The sequence below is a fragment of the Mytilus californianus genome, unplaced genomic scaffold (genome assembly GCF_021869535.1).
Source record: "Mytilus californianus isolate M0D057914Y unplaced genomic scaffold, xbMytCali1.0.p SCAF_8, whole genome shotgun sequence".
Taxonomy (NCBI): domain Eukaryota; kingdom Metazoa; phylum Mollusca; class Bivalvia; order Mytilida; family Mytilidae; genus Mytilus; species Mytilus californianus.
This window is the reverse complement of record NW_026262734.1, coordinates 9,337,094-9,358,899: the sequence shown is the minus strand read 5'-3', so window position 1 is coordinate 9,358,899 and position 21,806 is coordinate 9,337,094. Positions and strand designations below refer to the sequence as shown.

The 21,806-nt window shown below is 33.2% G+C and overlaps 1 protein-coding gene across 7 annotated transcripts; it reads right to left on the bottom strand.

Moving 5' to 3' along the window:
* Positions 1-10,568: 10,568 nt before the first annotated feature.
* Positions 10,569-20,603, bottom strand: LOC127710564 (uncharacterized). 7 transcript variants are annotated; one of them, XM_052216502.1, is made up of 3 exons: positions 20,457-20,603; positions 18,180-18,462; positions 10,569-12,009 (listed from the first exon to the last, which is right to left on the bottom strand). In XM_052216502.1, exons 1-3 carry the CDS (start codon positions 20,479-20,481, stop codon positions 10,671-10,673), a joined length of 1,647 nt encoding a protein of 548 aa, XP_052072462.1. In that variant the 5' UTR covers positions 20,482-20,603; the 3' UTR covers positions 10,569-10,670. The 7 variants fall into 7 exon arrangements, with proteins under 7 accessions (XP_052072462.1, XP_052072463.1, XP_052072466.1 ...); XM_052216503.1 differs by lacking the exon at positions 20,457-20,603 and adding an exon at positions 20,298-20,448; XM_052216506.1 differs by lacking the exons at positions 18,180-18,462; positions 20,457-20,603 and adding an exon at positions 18,114-18,173.
* Between the last annotated feature and the right edge of the window lie 1,203 nt (positions 20,604-21,806).

The following is a 21,806-nucleotide window of genomic DNA, read 5'->3' as shown; positions in this document are numbered from 1 at the left end:
AAAATTAAAATTGACTAATGAACCATGAAAATTAAGACAAGGCCATATGAAACCTGCCAGACAGATACATGTATGTACACCTTACAATCATTCCATACTCAAATTATAGTGGCCTTATTGCTTATAGTATCTGAGAAATAGACCAAACCACAAAACTTTTCTTTTGACATTTTACTTATGAAATGTGAAAATGAGGTCAAGGTCAGATAAAATCTGCCAGTAGGACATGTACACCTTACAATCATTCCATACACCAAATATAGAGACCCTATTGCTTTATAGTGTCTGAGAAATAGACAAAACCACAAAAACTAAACCTTGTCCACTGAACCATGAAAATGAAGTCAAGGTCAGATAAAACCTGAAAGTTGTACATGTGCACCTTACAATCATTCCATACACTAAATATAGTTGACCTATTTCTTATAGTATCTGAGATTCAGACTTGACCACGTACACTTAACTCTGATCACTGATCCATAAAATGAGGTCAAGGTCAGGTGAACCCTGTCTGACAGACTTGTAGACCTTGCAAGGAAGCCATATACCAAATATAGTTATCCTATTACTCATTTCACATGACAAAAAAACTATCACATTTTTTCAAGCAGTCACTGAACCATGAAAATGAGGGCAATGGACATATGACAGACATAAACTTCGTAACATAGGTTCTGCATACAAGGTATGAAGCATAAAGGTCTTCTACCTTCTCAAATATAAAGCTTTATTCAAATAGTTTACACAATCACCAATGAATGGTAATCCCTATGTCTCGTATTCTGCGACTTTTGTTGCAGGTGAGACAATAATCTAAGTTAGCAAGTCAATCTTGTAAAATGCAGGATTGAACCCATGACATTATCATGTTATTGTCCTGAATATACATGTAGTATTTACAGCTGGATGTTGAGCATCAACATGTCTGGAAAATCTTGTACATAGTGTAATTTACAGTACCTGAAGTGACATGTTCACAAAAGGTAGGCAAAGGAAACTTTGATATGCCTGGATTCTGACTTACCCTATAGAATGTACCTTTATGGAAGTTAGAAATTATTTCTATAGGATGATTGATTGATTGATTGATTGTTGGTTGCTTAACGTCCAGTCTATAGGATGAGATACACACTTCATTGTATCAGGATATAAAATCTAAAGAGACTTTACTGCCTAGGATATCAGCCTTCATTAAAATTGAGGTTCCTCCATTGAACTAGATCAGATCAGAGGGTTAAGTACACACAAAACTAGTTTAACCATACCATATGTTAATGTACCTGCTTCAAGTAAGAAATCTTAATGTAGTGGCTGAATGTAGTTTGCTTACTGCTAGTAGTCCTTTGTTAATTTATGAATCATTGTCATTTTGCTTAGTTTCTTCTGTTACCTTTTCTAACATCAGACTTGGACTTCTTTTAAACTGAGTTTTACTGTGCGTATTGTTGTGTGTTTGTTTATTCTACATTGGCTAGAGGTATAGGGGGAGGATTGAGATCTCACAAAACATGTTTAACCCAGTCACATTTTTGCGCCTGTCCCAAGTCAGGAGCCTCTGGCCTTTGTTAGTCTTGTATGTTTTTTAAATTTTAGTTCATTTATATGTTTAGGAGTTTAGTGTGACGTCCATTTTCACTGAACTAGTACACATTTTTGATTAGGGGCCAGCTGAAGCCCGCTTCCGGGTGCAGGATTTTCTTGCTGTGTTGAATACCCATTGGTGGCCTTGGGCTGCTTTATGCTCTGGTTGGGTTGTTGTCTCTGACACATTCCCCATTTCCATTCTCAATTTTATGATATATATTGAATTAGGTGTTTCTGTAACTTCCTCCTGTGGTAAGGAGCACATCAATTGCTTGATTTTTAAGGTGGGCTTGTATTACACGGGACGAAAATAACTAAAATCACTTTGGTATTTATATAGTATAAAAACACACTTGCTTATTAATACAATGGGCTTATATTACACGGAAGATATTAAAAGTTATTCACGTTGTTATATCGTAAAGTATAAAATGATCACATGAAGCTTGATACCAAATTTCAGGGAACTCTTGATTTGTAGTTCCTAACAAAAATGCAACCAAAATATTATGAGACATTTGAAAACACTGACAAAAGTAAACCAGTATACCCCCTTCTTTGGAACTGTGTATAATTAGACATCTAGGAACCTGTTGTTCAGTGGTTGTCGTTTTTTGATGTGGCTCATAAGTGTTTCTCGTTTTTTATATAGATTAGACCGTTGGTTTTCCTGTTTGAATTGTTTTAGACTAGTAAATTTTGGAGCCCTTTATAGCTTGCTGTTCGGTGTGAGCCAATGCTCCGTGTTGAAGGCCGTACTTTGACCTATAATGGTTTACTTTTACAAATTGTGACTTGGATGGTGAGTTGTCTCATTGGCACTCATACCACATCTTCTTATATCTATTCAAGACCACACAAATTTATCAATAGTCAATTTTGTAAAAAAGGGAAAATAAATACCCAATACTCTGGTACAATTTATTATATGATACAACTGCAATAACAAACAGTATTATCACTAAACAAAATAGAAGACAAGAAGCTGTAATTGATTTTAACAAACAAGCTTACTAAAACAAATAATGTTTTTTGAAACTGCCTTTGAAGGTACATGTATATATTATTTACATGCTGATAATAATTTGTATATATACAAAAAATTGTTAGAGAAAAAATGAAAGGGGATGTCTACACCCATACCACAAATATCTGTGATTGATTTATAATATGACAAAATAGACATACTTAATATAAGTAAACAATATCTAAACCCATTTTTTTATCTAATTTTCTTTATTTCATGAGCTGTGTCTGATAGAAATTGACCTTATGCAATAATTATGAATACATCTGTTAACCTATTTCGAGTTAAAAAAATCTCTATGTAATGTCCGTAAAATTTATCTTTTATTTCGTATTTAAATGTTTCAAAATCAATCGAATTCTGATACACGTACAAGGTCGATATATATGATGCGGCTCATATACTGATTTGCAAATAAAAAATTAACAATTAGCTAAAATTTGCAAATGCTGTTATATACTATTGCAAAACAGTGTTCTCTGTAATATGTTATTGCACTTAACATGTGTAATATAGAATTCATTTAATACAAAATTTATATTAAAGATATCCCTATATGCGCTATGCATCTCTGATTGCTATCATGCTACACAAACATATCATTGAAAAAAAGATTGTTACCAGAGATAGTGTACATGTAAATTGTTGTCTAAATTCAAAACAATTACATATGGAAAATTAAAAATGGTTCAAATCTAAGCCATAGAATACATCCATTATGCAATAGATAAAATATAATTTTATTTAATACAAGTAATCATGAATTTTAAGAATAACCAAACATCTTTTTTTTAATTTATTTTTACAGAAAAAAAATGTACAAGAGGAAAGAAATTCTTCAAAAAATCTAATTTTGACAATAAATTATTATAACAAATCATTTACTATTTGGTAAAGGGAACATGTAAAGTGAACATTGCAAAACGTGTCTCTGCTGATTGATAATTTGTTCTTATAACATTACAGCAATGTGACGTCAAAATGAAAGAAATTATACTGTTCTTTTTACTGAATACAATATATTGTATCAAAATGTATTTTTAAAACATATGCTTAGGAAAATCCCTGATACATGTAGGTCTGTCCGTGGCTGTACAGAAAGTTAGATAGATGGTCGCATCCTGTTTGACTGAGGACAATACATTCAATGTTGTTTTGGAAGGATGTAATATGCATATTAAAGAACCTTAACAATAACTATTCAGAAGAGTTCTTAAATAATCTGTTGTAAAACTAAATTTCTTATCTTATCCTTTACAGCCATGTTGACTAAAAGCTGTTTAAATGAACATTTCACAGTTTGCTGATCCATGAGATATGCCCATGCTAGATATTTGAATAACATGAACATTTTTTAATTTACCTCTTTTTTTCTCCTGTTTTCATCTTATGATTAATAATTATTGATCATTATAATGTTAGACTATGTACACAAACTGTACAAGCATGACAATGATTACAATTATTTTCATCTAACAATGCTAGTTCAGTGAAACTTGTCTAACATGTCTAACGGAATACCACTAACACTAAAAATTTTGTTCAGATTTTTTATTTCAATATTTTTTTAAAACCAGATTTGATTAATCATTAATATTTATTGTATGTCCAAATATATGAGTTTGGTTAAAATAGGTTTGGGGTTTACACTGGGTTTGGTTAAGACAAGATTCACTGTATAATTAAAACCGATAAATTACTCACAACATGATTAAAATATTTCTCATTCAAACAAACTATACTTGATATAGCCTTCTACGTGTATCTACAAAATTTTCATTAACAAACAAACCAAATCAACAAATTGATTTTTATTGGTATATATAACAATAGATATAAGAAGATGTGGTATAAGTGCCAATGAGACAACTCTCCATCCAAGTCAAAATTTATAAAAGTAAACCATTATAGGTCAAAGTATGGTCTTCAACACGGAGCCTTGGCTCACACCGAACAGTAAGCTATAAGCATACAAGCATATTTTCTGTTACATACACCTCTATAATGGATAAACCCATCCAAAAATATGCAATGAAATCCTAATTGCAGCCTAATTCAAAGATATGAGGGAGTTCCCTAATTAATTTTATTCCTCATGAGTCCCTTGTGTTTTGAAGCAATGACACTATAATAAAGCAGTACGTTATCATTCTGTTGACTGCATAATCCTGCCAATCATTTTATGTACAACATATATACAATGTTCGTTTGGTCACCACTAAAAGGAAACTGTGATTCACCAGACAACCCTGCCAACAGAATAAATAAAAATTCGTAAGGGTTCTGCGGAACCCAGTGTCTCGCCTACTTTTTCTGTTAATCGCAGGCTCAACAAAAATGAGGAAGTAAATCAATAAAAATATTCCTCTTGATACTATCTTTTGATTGTAAGAAGCTTCTGTCCAAGTTTGGTAAAAATCCAGATTAGTTAATGAATCTAATAAATGTTTAAAAACTTTATCTGCAGACTGAATGTAATGTTAACGGGAAGAAAACAAAATTTCCTTCTGGATACTAGCATTTGATCATAAACAAGCTTCTGTCCAAGTTTGGTACAAATCCAAAATAGTATAAGAAAGTTATTAAAATTTTAAAAACTTTAACCACAGAGTGAATGTGTTGTTTCCTGGCAGAAAATCTAAGTCCATTTAAAAGTAAAATAAGGAAAAAATGGATTTTTTTTTTTACAAAATTTACTTCTGGATACTATCTTATGATCATAAACAAGCTTCTGTCAAAGTTTGGTAGAAACCCAGGATAGTTTAAGAAAGTTATTAAAATTTTAAAAACTTTAACCACAGAGTGAATGTAATATTTCCCGGCAGAAAAACTAAGTCCATTTGTAAGTAAAATACGGAAAAATTGGAATTTTATTTTTACAAAATTAACTTCTGGATACTATCTTATGATCATAAAAAAGCTTCTGTCCAAGTTTGGTAGAAATCCAGGATAGTTTAAGAAAGTTATTAAAATTTCAAAAACTTTAACCACAGAGTGAATATTTGTGGACGCCGCCGCCGACGACAACGACGACGACGACGGAATGTAGGATCGCTATGTCTCGCTTTTTCGACTAAAGTCGAAGGCTCGACAAAAAGCTTCGCTGAGCGCAGCCTAATACGACCGCAGAGGTCGAACCCTGAACAGTTGGGCAAATTTGGATACAATATTCAAGCTTGATACTGTCTGAATTTGGATTGTGATCAAATTTTTGACATAATATAGGTTTCTGACACAAAACAAATGTGGTCAAAGATCTTATAAATCCATTGCGTAATACTGTGCAAGTGAAGATTTCTTCTTGAAACTTTTTCAAAAATTCGAAATTTTAAACATTTTATAAAAATAATATGAATCCCTTAAAAAAATTGGGAAAAAAATCCCCCCCCCCAACTTTTTGAAACCTCCCTTGGAGCAATAACCCCAAAACTCAATCCCAGCCTTTCCTTTGTAGTATGGAACCTTGTAGTACAATTTCAGAGAGATCCATAAACTTACACACAAGTTATTGTCTGGAAACTAGAAAAAAGCTTGTTTTTGGTCCTTTTTGGCCCCTTATTCCTACATGTTTGGGGCAATTAACCCCAAACTCAATCCCATCCTTCCCTTTGTTATATGGAACCTTGTGGTACAATGTCAGTGAGATTTATACACTTACACACAAGTTATTGTCTGGAAACTAGAAAAATGCTTGTTTTAGGCACCTTTTTGGCCCTTAATTCCTAAACTGTTGGCCCCCATAACCCCTAAAATGAATCCCAACCTTTTACTTGTGGTATTAAACATTGTGGTACAATTTCAGAGCAATTGAAATACTTATACACAAGTTATTATCCTGAAACTAGATAATGCTTGTTTTGGGCCCCTTTTCTTTTATAGTATTAAACCTTCTTAAAAACTTTCATAGAGATCCATTCACTTAAACTAAAGTTATTGTCCGGAAACCAATGTGTCTTCAGACGACAACCCAGACGACGACGACATCATACCATTATACGATCCCAAAAATTTTTTTGCAGTCGTATAAAAAGGTGGGGGGAGGGTGTTAACAAACTGTGTACATTGTTGTACATGAAGCTTAAGCTTTTCTTATTCAAACAATACCAATACTGACAAAGCACTTTTTAACCGGATTTTCAAAAGAAAAATCGGTTATTGATTAGGGGATGTACAGCGGGCGGGCAGGGCGGGTGGGGCGGGCAGGCGGGGCAGCTGCCAAACAGTGTCCATTCATTAACATGAAAACGCTTTGACGAAATTATTTCAAATTTAGATATGTTGTTTACTGTGACTAAATGAAGGTCAAGTTCAATTTTCACGATTTTATCTCCTTGTTGAGTTAAAGCCCTTTCCCAAGAATTCAATTTTTGATGAAATTCTTATTCATTACTCCATTCTGTTCAAAAGGAAATAACTCATTTTTAAAAAGATTTTTAAAAGACATTGTATGAATGATAAATGACATTTTGGATTTTTTTTTCTTTTCTTTGGTAAATTGTTTGAAGAATTTTGTGGTAGGTTTGTTTGTTATTCTGTATAAACTAATTTTCTGAATGCTATGTATATAAATTTTTTTTGATGAAGTGAACTCCTTTAATTAGATAATAATCTATTTTTTTTAAGGATATATTTTATTACATTACATTGTGTAGATAAAGTTGTTGACATTGATAGATAAGCTGCAGATCTATATTAGTTTGTGACAAATGAAAGAAAAATATTTGGAACTTTTAATTATATTTGATTATAATTTGAAAATAGATATACATTGTGTAACATCATATCTAATTTAGGAAAATAGTGGTTAAATCATATCTAATTTTGGAGAACTATGTGTGAATAATTTATTCAGTTGAGTTATTTCCCTTTGAACAGAAAATTATATGGATAAAATTAAACTGTGTTTTTTGCAACATAAATTAAATATATATAGGGTTCTTTCAAATGCTGAATCTAAACCGGTATTTAAATATTAGATTTATGGGCCCAGTTTTCAAGTTGGTCCAAATCAGGGTCCAAAATTAAACTTTGTTTGATTCAACAATAAAATGGTCCGCTTGGGCGCAGCTTGATACGACCGCAGAGGGTGAACCCTGAACAGTTGAGGCAAGTATGGACACAACATTCAAGCTTGATACAGCACTGAATTTGGATTGTAATTAAATATTTGACACAGCATAGGTTTCTGACACAGAATGAATGTGGTCTAAGAACTTGTAAAATTTTTAATTTTTAATTTACCTATTCAAACCATATCATTATTATTTGATTTTATATATAAATCAGAAATAACCAATTTAAAATGGAAAATTTTAAAGAAAAAAAAGGAAAAGAAATCCCCCCCCCAATTTTTTGAACCCCCTTATGATTCATCACCCCCAAACTCAATCCCAGCCTTCCCTTTGTGGTATGGTACCTTGCAGTACAATTTCAGAGAGATCCATACACTTGAACACAAGTTATTGTCTGGAAACTAGAAAAAATGCTTGTTTTTTGGTCCCTTTTTGGCCCCAAATTCCTAAACGTTTTGGGCAATTACCCCCAAACTCAAACCCAGCTTTCCCTTTGTGATATGGAACCTTGCAGTACAATTTCATAAAGATCCATACACTTACACACAAGTTATTGTCCTGAAACTAGAAAAATGCTTGTTTTTTGCCCCTATATGGCCCCTAATTCCTAAAATTTTGAGGGAATTACCCCCAAAATCAATCCCAGCATTCCCTTTGTGGTATGGTACCTTGCAGTACAATTTCAGAGAGATCCATACACTTGAACACAAGTTATTGTCTGGAAACTAGAAAAATGCTTATTTTTGGCCCCTTTTTGGTCCCTTATTCCTAAACGTTTTGGGCAATAACCCCCAAACTCAATTCCAGCTTTCCCTTTGTGATATGGAACCTTGTAGTACAATTTCATAAAGATCCATACACTTAAACACAAGTTATTGTCATGAAACTAGAAAAATGCTTGTTTTTTGCCCCTTTTTCCTTAAAATTTGGAGGCAATTACCCCCAAAATCAATCCCAGCATTCCCTTTGTGATATGGAACCTTGTGGAACAATGTCAGAGAGATCCATACACTTACACACAAGTTATTGTCATGAAACTAGAAAAATGCTTGTTTTTTGCCCCTTTTTGGCCCCTTACTCCTAAAATTTGGAGGCAATTACCCCCAAAATCAATCCCAGCATTCCCTTTGTGATATGGAACCTTGTGGTACAATGTCAGAGAGATCCATACACTTACACACAAGTTATTGTCATAAACTAGAAAAATGCTTGTTTTTTGCCCCTTTTTGGCCCCTAACTCCTAAAATTTGGAGGCAATTACCCCCAAAACCAATCCCAGCATTCCCTTTGTGATATGGAACCTTGTGGTACAATGTCAGAGAGATCCATACACTAACACACAAGTTATTGTCATGAAACTAGAAAAATGCTTGTTTTTTGCCCCTTTTTGGCCCCTTACTCCTAAAATTTGGAGGCAATTACCCCCAAAATCAATCCCAGCATTCCCTTTGTGATATGGAACCTTGTGGTACAATGTCAGAGAGATCCATACACTTACACACAAGTTATTGTCATAAACTAGAAAAATGCTTGTTTTTTGCCCCTTTTTGGCCCCTAACTCCTAAAATTTGGAGGCAATTTCCCCCTAAAACCAATCCCAGCATTCCCTTTGTGATATGGAACCTTGTGGTACAATGTCAGAGAGATCCATACACTAACACACAAGTTATATATAATTATGTCTGGAAGTTACAAAAATGCTTATTTTTGGCCCCTTTTTGGCACTTAATTCCTTAACTGTTGGTACCATAACCCCCAAAATCAATCCCCACCTTCCTTTTGTGGTATTGAACCTTATGGTAAAATTTCATAGAGATCCATTTACTTAAACTAAAGTTAGAGTGCGAAAAACTAATGTGTCTAAGGACGACGACGAGGGCGATGACGCCAACGACGGCCGTATAAAAATTGAATTTATGGGGTTCTTCGAAATGCTGAATCTAACCATGTATTTAGAGATTTTGGATTAGGGGTTCCTTAACTTTATCAAATTGGTCCACATTGAGGTCCAAAGGGTTCTAAATTAAACTTTTGTTTTATTTCATCAAAAATTGAATTCTTGAGGTTCTTTGATATCCTGATTCTAACAATTTACTTAGATTTTGGTTATTGGACCATAATAGGTAAATGTCCAATTTCAAATTTTTCAGTTCTTTGACCACATTCATTTTGTGTCACAAACCTATGTTGTGTCAAATATTCAATCACAATCCAAATACAGAGCTGTTTTAAGCTTAAATGTAGTGTCCATACTTGCTCAACTGTTCAGGGTTCGACCTCTGCGGGAAATCCAGTTGGCTGTCACTCTGACAGCCTCTTGTCTTCAACATGTTTAAGGTCAGGAGTACATTAACTTATTTTCTATGATTTAGTGGCTCTTTTAAACAATTGCAATACCTTATGACAACAAAAAGTCAAAAGAACTTCATTGCAAATCAAATCAAACCAATAATAGGCATATTTTCAATTTCCATATATGTACAAATATAACAAAAAACCAAAACCAATAAATCTACTATTTTTCACAAATGTTGAAGAAAAATCCTTGTCCCAGACATTTCAATTGAAACTGTTTAGTTGGTTGGACTATAAGTGACCTCAGGACATCATTAACATTGAATGGCATCTGACATAGTACAGTTTATAGTACAGTTTATGAATGAAAAAAGAATATAACTATTTTTCTATAAACCATATGAAACCTGAAATCTATTACTTCTGACTTTACTCTACAGAGGTAGGTTTAATAGACTAAAAAATCCAACAGTCAAATATCAGAATCAAAACTGTAATGGTTCACTAATTTGTCCTTTGGTTTTAAACTGGATAGATGTTTCATTGCCAATTATACCACATCTCCTTTTTATTTAATTCAAAATCCAAACTTTTCATTTTCATATTTAAATTATTAGCAAGTGTAAGGTATAACAGTATGCTGGATAACAAACAGCATATTACTTTACTATATTTAAATATTTAGTTATTTCTTAAACCTTTTCAAAGATAAGTCCTGGAAATTGTCCGATTTCCTTTGAGGTTAAGTTAAGACAAGTAATGTCCGTAACAAAATCTATCTGAAGTCCATTTTTCAAAACGGGTGAAACGCCATTTACTCCATAGAAACTAGCTTGACCTGTAAATAATGCCCTAATAGTATAAACTTTTCCAGAGTCAATCATTACTGCTGGCCTCACATCAAATTCGTAAACCTTTGTAGCTCCATCTGTGGCCATGCTTGTTTGCACTGCATGAACTCTTTCTAAGTCAGAACCTCTAATTCCAGTATCTTTTAGTATTTCTAGCTTTATTTGATAAGAACCTGGCCTCTGGTGGCTTCCATATATCAACATTCCATGCAGTTTTAGATTTTGGGAGGATATAAATGATACACCATCTTTGTTTTCTCTTGTATATGCTTTCCCGCTTTGAGTTGCTGTAAATCTTTCTACGATAATGCGCTGATCCCTCTCAATAAAATATCCCAATCTAACTCTTTCCCTGTGTTCTAAAGAATACCTCTGTACTGTTTCAACAGGACGAATACAATCAGTAACTTCAGGAATATCTTGAGATGAACGTGAAGAAGTTGAGGTTTCCATTGGGTTGGAACGAGGATGCAGAACTCTGGGATTGCTTTGAAATGATGTAAATGAACTAGGAAGACCTTGGCCGGCTCCAGACGAAGTGCTGCTTGCCCCATGATCAAATACTCGACTGCTACTATTTGATGTCAATGTACTTGACACTGAATTTGAGTCATCGGGAGTTGCAACCAATCCACGCTTTTTCTTGATAAGTCCAGAGTTATTGCCTAACTCTGCTAATTCTTCCATTATATCAACATAACTTTCACTACTTAGAAATTTTTTACACTTTTCTTTCACATATTTGTGTTCCATCAAACCAAATCGCACAAGTTTTACGATATCTCCAAGTACTTGGTTCTGATGTGGTAAATTTATGCTCAAATTTTGACGAACACACTCTTTTTCTGACCACTTGACCAAAGTCTCAAAGATTAATTCTTCCTTTACATGAAAACGATCATCTGCAATTATTGCTTGCAAATGCTGTGGTTGCAATTGTAAGAAACCACTGGTTTCAATGATGTGCTGTGGGAATCTAAATATAAAATCTACACATTTTTCTTTCAGCTGAATATCAGTAGCATGGTTCAGGACGATACATACACTCTCTATGGATACACCAGTTTTCATCTTCTGCATACATAGAGCCTCTAAACCAGATATCTTGTATTTTTTGGCTGCCGCCAGTAAACCTGCAGCATCACTATCATCAACATCAACACTGTCACAATAAATGAAGCTAAAATATAAAATATATAAAGGATGACTTACTACTAGTGTCATCTAGAATTATACTAAAATTTCCTCAGAATAGGACTAAAATAATTTGTGTCCTACATTATAATAATCAATCAGTGAACAGTTTCCTAGAGATCTTTTACAGCAAGAAATTTAAGGATATAATTAATGTTTTTTTTTTTATTTCTGCAGACCTTTCAGCCATAAGTTACATTTAACTTTGTGAAAAAAACTATAAAAAAAGATATACCCTTCATAAGATGTCTCACAATATCAATTGTATAATTTACATAGAAAAGTTTTTTATTCAAAATATTTTTTTTACAAAATATATATGTAGGACTCTAAAGTGCGATGGTTATGCTAAAGTGCGATGGTCTACGCTAAAGTACGATGGTGTCTTACGCTAAAGTGCGATGATTGCTAGTTTGCTAAAGTACGATGGTATAGCACGCTAAAGTGCGATGATTGCTAGTTTGCTAAAGTACGATGGTGTCTCACGCTAAAGTGCGATGATTGCTAGTTTGCTAAAGTACGATGGTATAGCACGCTAAAGTACGATGGAACAATAGGGTAAGGTTTGAGGGCTTAAAACATTCAGTAATGTGCATGGATGTTAAAAACAAGTCTTTTTGCAAAAGCTAGCGTGCTAAGGTATAACATATGTAATAGGCTTTATGATTGACCGGTAGGCTAAAGTGATTGTTTCTAAATTTAGAAGACCGACCACGTAATCATTGCTTAAAAGGTCATTTATGTGTCAAAAAATACTGTATTTCTTGTTAAATGATTTTTTAACAATTTCTTTCGTATTAAATATATGGATAATTGGTGTAGCTTGCCGCTCACAAAGTCTATCAATAACTTTACAGTCGTCATTGTAAATTACAAATACAAAATGCGTTCATTGTCGGAATAAGTAAGTTAGCATTTATTGATACAAGGCTTCAAGCTTAAATGCGAGAAAAATTCCATATTCGCCGAGCTTTCTCCTTTTTCACAAATACATGTCATATTTTACTACACTGAACAAGCTATATTTAAGCTGACAATTTATAATTTATGCTTAAAAAACATGTACCTTTATTTTACCGACGTTACTTTTCAATAAAATCGACTGACAATATTTTAATGGGGACAGCAAAGTAAACTACAACGTAAACAAATCATATGATTTAATTGTATCTGTTCACTTCCAATAGAAGCAGGATACAGGATACCTATGCATATACTATTTTGTATCTATATAGTAAAATGGTTGACTGCAGCACACAAGTCCTTCTTCCAGCACCCCAAAAAAACACATTGCTTCAGCAGACAAAGCAGGGTTAGGTCTGATATTAAGTCATGGACATTTGATTTAAAAGTTGTTAATCAAATATTCTTAATTTATCTTCCAGCATATTCATTTTTGGTTTGTATAAACAACTGTTAACGTCATAATCAACTACGTTTCTTACGACTATACTTTTGCGGACCATCAGACTTTAGCGTATGGAGGCATCGCACTTTAGCGCAGACCATCGCACTTTAGCGTGACCATTGCACTTTAGCGTCCCCATCGCACTTTAGAGTCCTACATATATATGAAATTAGAATGAAAGAAAAATAAATGTTTATTGATTGTATTAACTTATATTTATACAATAAGTACCATGGAAATGAGTTCATCTTGTACATGTATGGTATTTACATACAATTTACCACTTGATACTAGTATAGAAGTGTGAATATGTCATAATATAGTCATGATGATAATGAAAGAAATGATTCTTTGCAACAGAGCTACTTAAAATATCAATATAAAAACAAGTGTCAGAGATTTATTGTCTAAGATGGTTGTCAAATATGTACCTTTGGTTTTTTCAAATTTAAGACTCCAAGGAGTCTGAAACACTGATCTGCCAAAGATATGCCATATTGATTTACAAAATTTAAACAGAAATAAACCTAAAACTGCATGTGTAACAGAAAAATATCTAAACTTAAAGTTTCTGTTAGCCCAATACCTCTATTCTATTTAAAACATTTTTACAGTGACAATAGGCAAGTTAAAGAAAATTTATATCATAATTATTTCAACAATCAGAAATAAGTTAAACTAATATTCTTGACAATGTTTTGGGCTTTCTTTGATAATAGTACACTGTATAATAATTTTTTTAAATTAATTTCTTGTTTGAAATGTAGTTTCAAAATTTTTAAGACAGTTCAAGGGTGCCTTTATTAATTCTTGGAAATTTAAGTGGTGTTACATTCACAAAGTGCGTAGTATTTAAAATTTCTATGTGCAAAGAGGCATAACTCTGAGATTTGTCAACAGCCTAAATGTGCATCTTAACAATAACCACAATAAACCTATTTCTCGTATCAAACATAAACTAAAAGAACTAGCCAAGGAATTTGTTTTTGTCCCGGCCGATAAAGCTGCTAATAATATTATTATTGTTTGACGTAAATTTTACATTGAGGTTCTGAAAAAAGAAATCACCAACATTCCAACTGACTCCATTTTCAGAAAACGACATCTGTAACAAACATAAACTTTTAGCTACCGCTTTACAAGCAGAACCAAATACAATGAAAGTCCCAACTATGTATTGGCTTCCGAAGCTACACAAAACACCTTACAAATATAGATTCATTTCGTCTTCAAGCCATTGTTCCACTACTAAATTGTCTATTCTTCTTACCAGTACACTTGGTACAATCAAAAACCTGATAATAAATTGTTCAAATAAGGCATTCGAAAATAGTGGAATTAATTACTTTTGGAGTGTCAAGAACTTGTTGGAAGTACTTGATAAATTGCATGCATATATTGGTGATTTTGAATCTGTTCAGAGTTTTGATTTTTCTACCCTATATACCACATTGCCTCATATTCTCATTAAGAAAAAATTCACACACCTAATTAAATGGGCATTTAAAAAGTCAGAATGTGAATATATATGCTCAAACTCTTTTAGGTCATTTTTTAGTAGCAATAAACAAATAAACTATGTCAATTGGACATGCTTTGATACTATATATGCCCTTGAATTATTACTAGATAACATTTTTGTTCGCTTTGGAGATTCCGTATATCGTCAGGTTATCGGAATTCCAATGGGGACTAACTGTGCACCACTTATTGCGGACCTTTTTTTGTATTGCTATGAGTTACAATTTATGACAAAAATCAGCAAAGTCCCATCGAAACAACATCTGATACACAAATTTAATAATACTTTTAGATATTTGGATGATATTTTGGCTCTCAATAATGACGACTTCAGTATGTATACTAAAGAAATTTATCCTGTTGAACTTACTTTAAATAAAGCTAATACTAACAATGACCACTGCCCTTTCCTCGATCTTGATATCTATATCATTAACGGAAAGCTTAATACTAAAATATATGATAAAAGAGATGATTTTATTTCCTATCGTTAATTATCCATTTTTAGATGGTGACGTTCCCTTGTCACCATCTTACGGTGTTTATATATCTCAATTTGTACGATTCGCTCGTGTATGTAACAATGTTTTAGATTTTAACGAGAGAAATTTATGTATTACTGAAAAATTATTACACCAGGGTTTTCGATATCACAAACTAGTCAAAACATTTACTAAATTTTATCATCGGTATAAGGACATCATTCGTAAATATAGCTCAACATGCAGACTTCTTATACGTTCAGGTATTTCACATCCAATTTTTTATGGAAATATTCTTTATAAAGCACAAAAATGTCAGTATTCACCTCTGAAGCTAACAAAACCTTTAAATAGACTTATTAAGAAGGGATATAGTTACGATACTGTTGTCAGGTCATTAAAGATTGCATATTTTGGCGTTAATATTGATTCACTTATAGGGTCTTTGCATCGGCACTAAACACATTTATTTAAAAACCAGTTGTTGGCATGACACGGGTTATGTTCTTCTCATATATGTTATGATGGTATGATACTAAACCCCTAACGGGAAGGATTGTGCCTGATATTCATATGATGAAGACATAATCTTTCAATCAGTTTAATTGAAGTCTGGAGCTGGCATGTCAGTTAACTGCTAGTAGTCTGTTGTTATTTATGTATTATTGTCATTTTGTTAATTTTCTTTGGTTACATCTTCTGACATCAGACTCGGGACTTCTCTTGAACTGAATTTTAATGTGCGTATTGTTATGCGTTTACTTTTCTACATTGGCTAGAGGTATAGGGGGAGGGTTGAGATCTCATAAACATGTTTAACCCCGCCGCATTTTTGCGCCTGTCCCAAGTCAGGAGCCTCTAGCCTTTGTTAGTCTTGTATTATTTTTAATTTTAGTTTCTTGTGTACAATTTGGAGTTTAGTATGGCGTTCATTATCACTGAACTAGTATATATATTTGTTTAGGGGCCAGCTGAAGGACGCCTCCGGGTGCGGGAATTTCTCGCTGCATTGAAGACCTGTTGGTGACCTTCTGCTGTTGTCTGTTCTATGGTCGGGTTGTTGTCTCTTTGACACATTCCCCATTTTCATTCTCAATTTTATCTTCAATGTTAGGATATTTGAATGAACTAAATTCCATATACATCTGATAAGGCATGTAAGAGGATGTGCATCTTCAATGTTAGGATATTTGAATGAACTAAGTTTCATATACATCTGATGAGGCATGTAAGAGGAGTTGCGTCCTCAAAGGGTATACTGCAAGGATAGTATCAAATTGTGTAATATCAGGGGCATACATCTATAAAAACATTATTTAGAAAAAAGTTCTGCATAGTTGACATGTTGTAATTGTTTATTGTTTCTGTCAACCTACTTTAATAATTTCAAAAAAGAGGAAAATTATAAAATAGTTCACAAATCATTTAAGGGCAATAGATCCTGTACAAATAAAATGCCAAGCAAATTTTGTAAAATAATAATTCATTCAGTAAGATGTGTACTTCGTTAGACACCATCCCAACTGACTGACTGGGTAAAATAATCTAAATATACATGTTTAAGGTGGTACCAAACACCTGACTAAAATTAGTTTGGCTTGTTTAATTTTCATAAAACTTTGACAAAATATTAAAAATATTTACTTTGAGCCTTTGAAAGAAATATAAAAATTTCAAAAAAATTTAACCACACACTTTATCAGAAAAATTTCATTGAATATATAGCAGTTAGACAAACACTAATTTTGATCATAGAGAAGCTTAATATTTCCTTAACAATAGAACGTAATTAAAATGTTCAGATGACTTTTACAGAGTTATCTCCCTGTAGTGTTATGTACCACCTTAAACCCGCTGCATTTCTTTGAACCTGTCCTAAGTCAGGAACCTGTTGTTCAGTGTTTTGGTTTGTTGAAGTGGTTCAAAAGTGTTTCTTGTTTTTTATATAGATTAGACCGTTGGTTTTCCTGTTTGAATGGTTTTACTCTAGTCATTTTGGGGCCATTTATATATATAGCTTGCTGTTTGGTTTGAGCCAAGGCTCCATGTTGAAGGCCGTACTTTGACCTATAATTGTCTTTTTACACATTGTGACTTGGATGGAGAGTTGTCTCATTGGCACTCATACCATATCTTCTTTATCTATATTTATGCAGTACTTAATACTGCTTGTTGATTATGATTGATCAATCTTTCAATATCACATAACCTACCTCAACACTTTACCAAAGACAACATGTTCAATATAAGGTACACTGATTACACCTGACATAGCCTACCTCAACATTTTTCCAAAGACAGCAGGTTCAAAATCTGGGACACTGATTACACATGAAATAACTTGCCTCAACATTTTACCAAAGACAGCAGGTTCAACATCTGGTACACTGATTACACCTGACATAACCTACCTCAACATTTTACCAAAGACAGCAGGTTCAACATCTGGTACACTGATTACACCTGACATAACCTACCTCAACATTTTACCAAAGACAGCAGGTTCAACATCTGGTACACTAATTACACCTGACATAACATACCTCAACATTTTACCAAAGACAGCAGGTTCAATATCTGGAACTGATTACACCTGACATAACCTACCTCAACATTTTACCAAAGACAGCAGGTTCAACATCGGGAACACTGATTAAACCTGACATACCGGTAACCTACCTCAACATTTTACCAAAGACAGTAGATTCAACATCTGGTACACTGATTACACCTGACATAACCTACCTCAACATTTTACCAAAGACAGCAGGTTCAACATCTGGTACACTGATTACACCTGAAGATGCTTGGCTCATTAACAAACTCTCAAACACCTGACTGCGACTGATTAGAATTGTCCTATGAGCCAACAATATCGTTGATTTGAGATTGAATGTCACATCAGTATGTACAGAGTTGTCAAGCATGTAACGATTGCATTCTATAATGGACTTTTCTGTCCTCCAGTCTGCACCAGCACTAGCCATTCTGGCAACCTTGACCTCTGTTTCGTCTGTTATGTTTTCTGCTGCAATTTTGGAATAAAATGCATTAGTCTTTTTTTATTTGCTGAAATTTTTATTAAAATATCTGTTACATAGAAAATAGTATTTTTGGTACCAATTTATAAATATAAAATTTATATATTTTTAACCTATAGGGTGTTGATAAAGGTTCATAATCTTTGCAACTCGAAAATTTTTAAGCAACCTTGATATATAAAATTATAAACAAGTTATTGTGCATATAAGTATATTCTTGCAGACATAAGACTGATTAGTGGTCTCTTTGCCTTTTATCTATTTGGCTCTGGTAAGCAAAGTTGCTAAGATAATAGCATGTTGCCAGGGGAGTGAATTAACCTATTGCAAATTCTAAATTACCTGATTACTTGGAAATCCAAATGAAACAATTCATTTTTTCATTGGAATTTTATTCTTTATTTGTTTCAGTGATGGTTAATGGTGTACAAACATGTATTCAATATTGATACATATAGTTCATAGTCTCTGTATTCGAAAAGATTGATACCTAAACACACATGATGGCCTTTATCAAATTTTAAAGGGGGTGTTTTCAACTTAAAGTGACTCAGCATGTGGTTTTTCAGATTGCAAAAGTAGATTAGCATTTTCTGTGAAGATTGGCATAATACTGACAAGCAAGGCGTATGGGTGGCATTTAATTGCTCACTACATTTGTACCACATCATTTTAACTCAGGTGGATAGTTGTCTCATTGGCAATCATTTACCACATTTCCACATTTTTATATGTAATCTATAAATGTTACTTAAAAAATCTCTGAAATAAAGTCAATGACTTTTGTGCAAAACATATGTATGTTTTGTGCATATAAATGCCCATCAAGGGTCTTTAATTGGAACAATAAATATTCTTATCCCTAATCTGCATGGAGTTAACACAAAATCCCCATTCTCCATCAAATGCAATGAAACGATAAATGCCATTTATGCTAATATATCCTTGTGGTCTATGTCTATGTATATGTATATGACGTACAAAATAACACGTCAATTTCATTCATTCTCTTAACTGCACTTAGAAATTATGTAACCTACAGCCTCGGAAAAGGGGTCATAAACCTTACGTCACAGTTATACAATTATTGTCTAAAGTCACATTTCAAAGATCAATCAGCAAGTTGTCAATCCCAACTAGTATGCTAGTATTTAGATCCTGATATTCCATAAAACTTTATCAGTGCACAGGTTTGTCTGTACTCAGAATACATTTTGTGGTTTTACCAAAGCTTCTAGTTACACACCTTTCCTGCCACCCCACACCCTAAATTTTCGTTCCTACGGTTACGGATCAATTCAAATGAAACTCTGTTGTTAATTTGTTTTGCTTTTTTTTTTGTTTTCTGACATGTCTGAAGACTGGAAAAAATGTACCTCAAAATTAAGGTAAGTTTGTAATTTTTTTAATATAAAACTTTTCTAGTTTTAGATGTATTCAAGAGTAGATTTTCAGTTGTAAACACAGCCATATTTGTCAATTCTTTTTGATGAACCTATAATTAGCAACTATGAGCCCTGATTATTTCCCTTGATATATATGGGATATACCTAACAAGACAGCAAAAATAACCAAACCTAAAAACTTTAGTCATAAATTATTTTTTTACCAGGAATAAATTATTTTATCAAACTACCTACCCAACATTTCTTTTTTAGGTGGGGGGAGGGGGCTACCAGAAGAAAGGGAACAAATCGTTTTATTTTTGTTGTTGAGGGGATGTAGGTTATGTCTTATGATGCACTAAACTCGGTTACGAGACTGCTCACATCTAAATATTGAAATAATAAATGCAAAAACAAGGAAGTAAAATATGATTTACATGAAAATTGAGATGATTCAAGCATTTGTAATGCCGTGCGAAGATATATTTGATTCTAAAATGTATTTTCTCTTTACTGTCAGAACTTAAAAATTATAGCATTTAGCATTTTACAACATGTTTTTGCTTTGCAATATAGAGGAAAAGAGAATTACTTACTTCCCCTTTTCATGAGTGATCTCATGAGGTGTCCCAGAAGACCACTAAATCGAGATGAACCAACACGACCCTTAACAGTTTAGACATATTGAAAATTCAGATCAAACACATCTGGGACTATTATACTAACGTTTCCCAGAACACATACAACAATATTCGATAATTTTTATAGATAGAAGTGATGTTGATGGTTTTCTGTATCTAAAGAAGAAGATAAATAGCGTAATATGATATCAGACATATTGAAACATGATGAAAACGTTTGGTCAAGTTTACTTTTTACCAGGCTATTCATGAGGCTATTCAAAACATCAAGGATTTATCTCACTATACAAATCCTTGAAAACATATAGACTTAGTTAAAAATACAGCTGTCGATCAATTATTCCATTATAAATTAAACTTCTTTTTAAGAGTGAATAAAAAGTATTAAATTTAAAAAGTACAATAAAAACCGTTACTTCAGACTGTTAAATAACAATTCAGCTCATTTCAATTCAATACTTTATTGCCGCAAAGAGCACAATGGAGGTGCGAGTTAAACAGCATGGCTTTCGGAACTATTTTTCAGTAACTACGGGTACACTCAGATCTCTATTTTGTTTCTCAGTTTAGGGTTTTTCATAGTTGTGTTTGTGCTTTGTATCGATCTGATGAGTTATAAGCCTTTTTAACTGTTTAATTTTATAGTTTGTTATAATGTTCTGCTGTTACACAGCGTACTTGTGTCCCAGATATATAAGGGGAGGGCTGCAAGCCCGCAAATGTGTTTACCCCGTAACATTATACATGCGCATGTCTGTCCCAAGTCAGGAGCCTGTAATTGTGTTGGTGTCGTTTGTTGCAGTTTTATCATAATTGTTTTTCGTTTATCATTTTGTATAGTTTGTTATTGTGTCGTGCTTTTTTACCATTGTCCCAGGATAGGATGCGGTTGGGGCGCCTGCTAACATGTTTAATACCGTTACATTCTGTATGTGCCTGTCCCAAGTCAAGAACCAGTAATGAAGTGGTTGTCGTTTGTTGCTGTATATCATTTTTGTTTTTCTTTTATTGTTTTGTTTATCAATCAAGACGTTAGTTTTCTCGTATGAATTGTTTTACACTTGTCTTTTCGGGATCTTTTGTGGCTTGCTATGCGGTTATGTGATTTGCTCATTGTAGAAGGCAACACGATGATCTATATCTACGTCTTTTTGGAGAGTTGTCGCATAAGCAATCACGCAACATCTTATCTTTATATTGAAAACAAACTCAATAATTGCTGCATTAACATGGAAGATGTAAGATGAATCCAAATGCTAAAGTCTTTCCTCTTCACAAGATCTAGCGAGAACACATTTAAAATAT

Coding starts and splice junctions, on each gene's coding strand:
- LOC127710564 (XM_052216502.1), bottom strand. CDS start 20,481: ATGAGATCACTCATGAAAAGGGGAA. Junction 18,463..20,456: donor ATCACTCATGAAAAGGGGAA/GTAAGTAATTCT, acceptor CCAAAATTGCAG/CAGAAAACATAACAGACGAA. Junction 12,010..18,179: donor GTCTTTGGTAAAATGTTGAG/GTAGGTTATGTC, acceptor TTTATATTTTAG/CTTCATTTATTGTGACAGTG.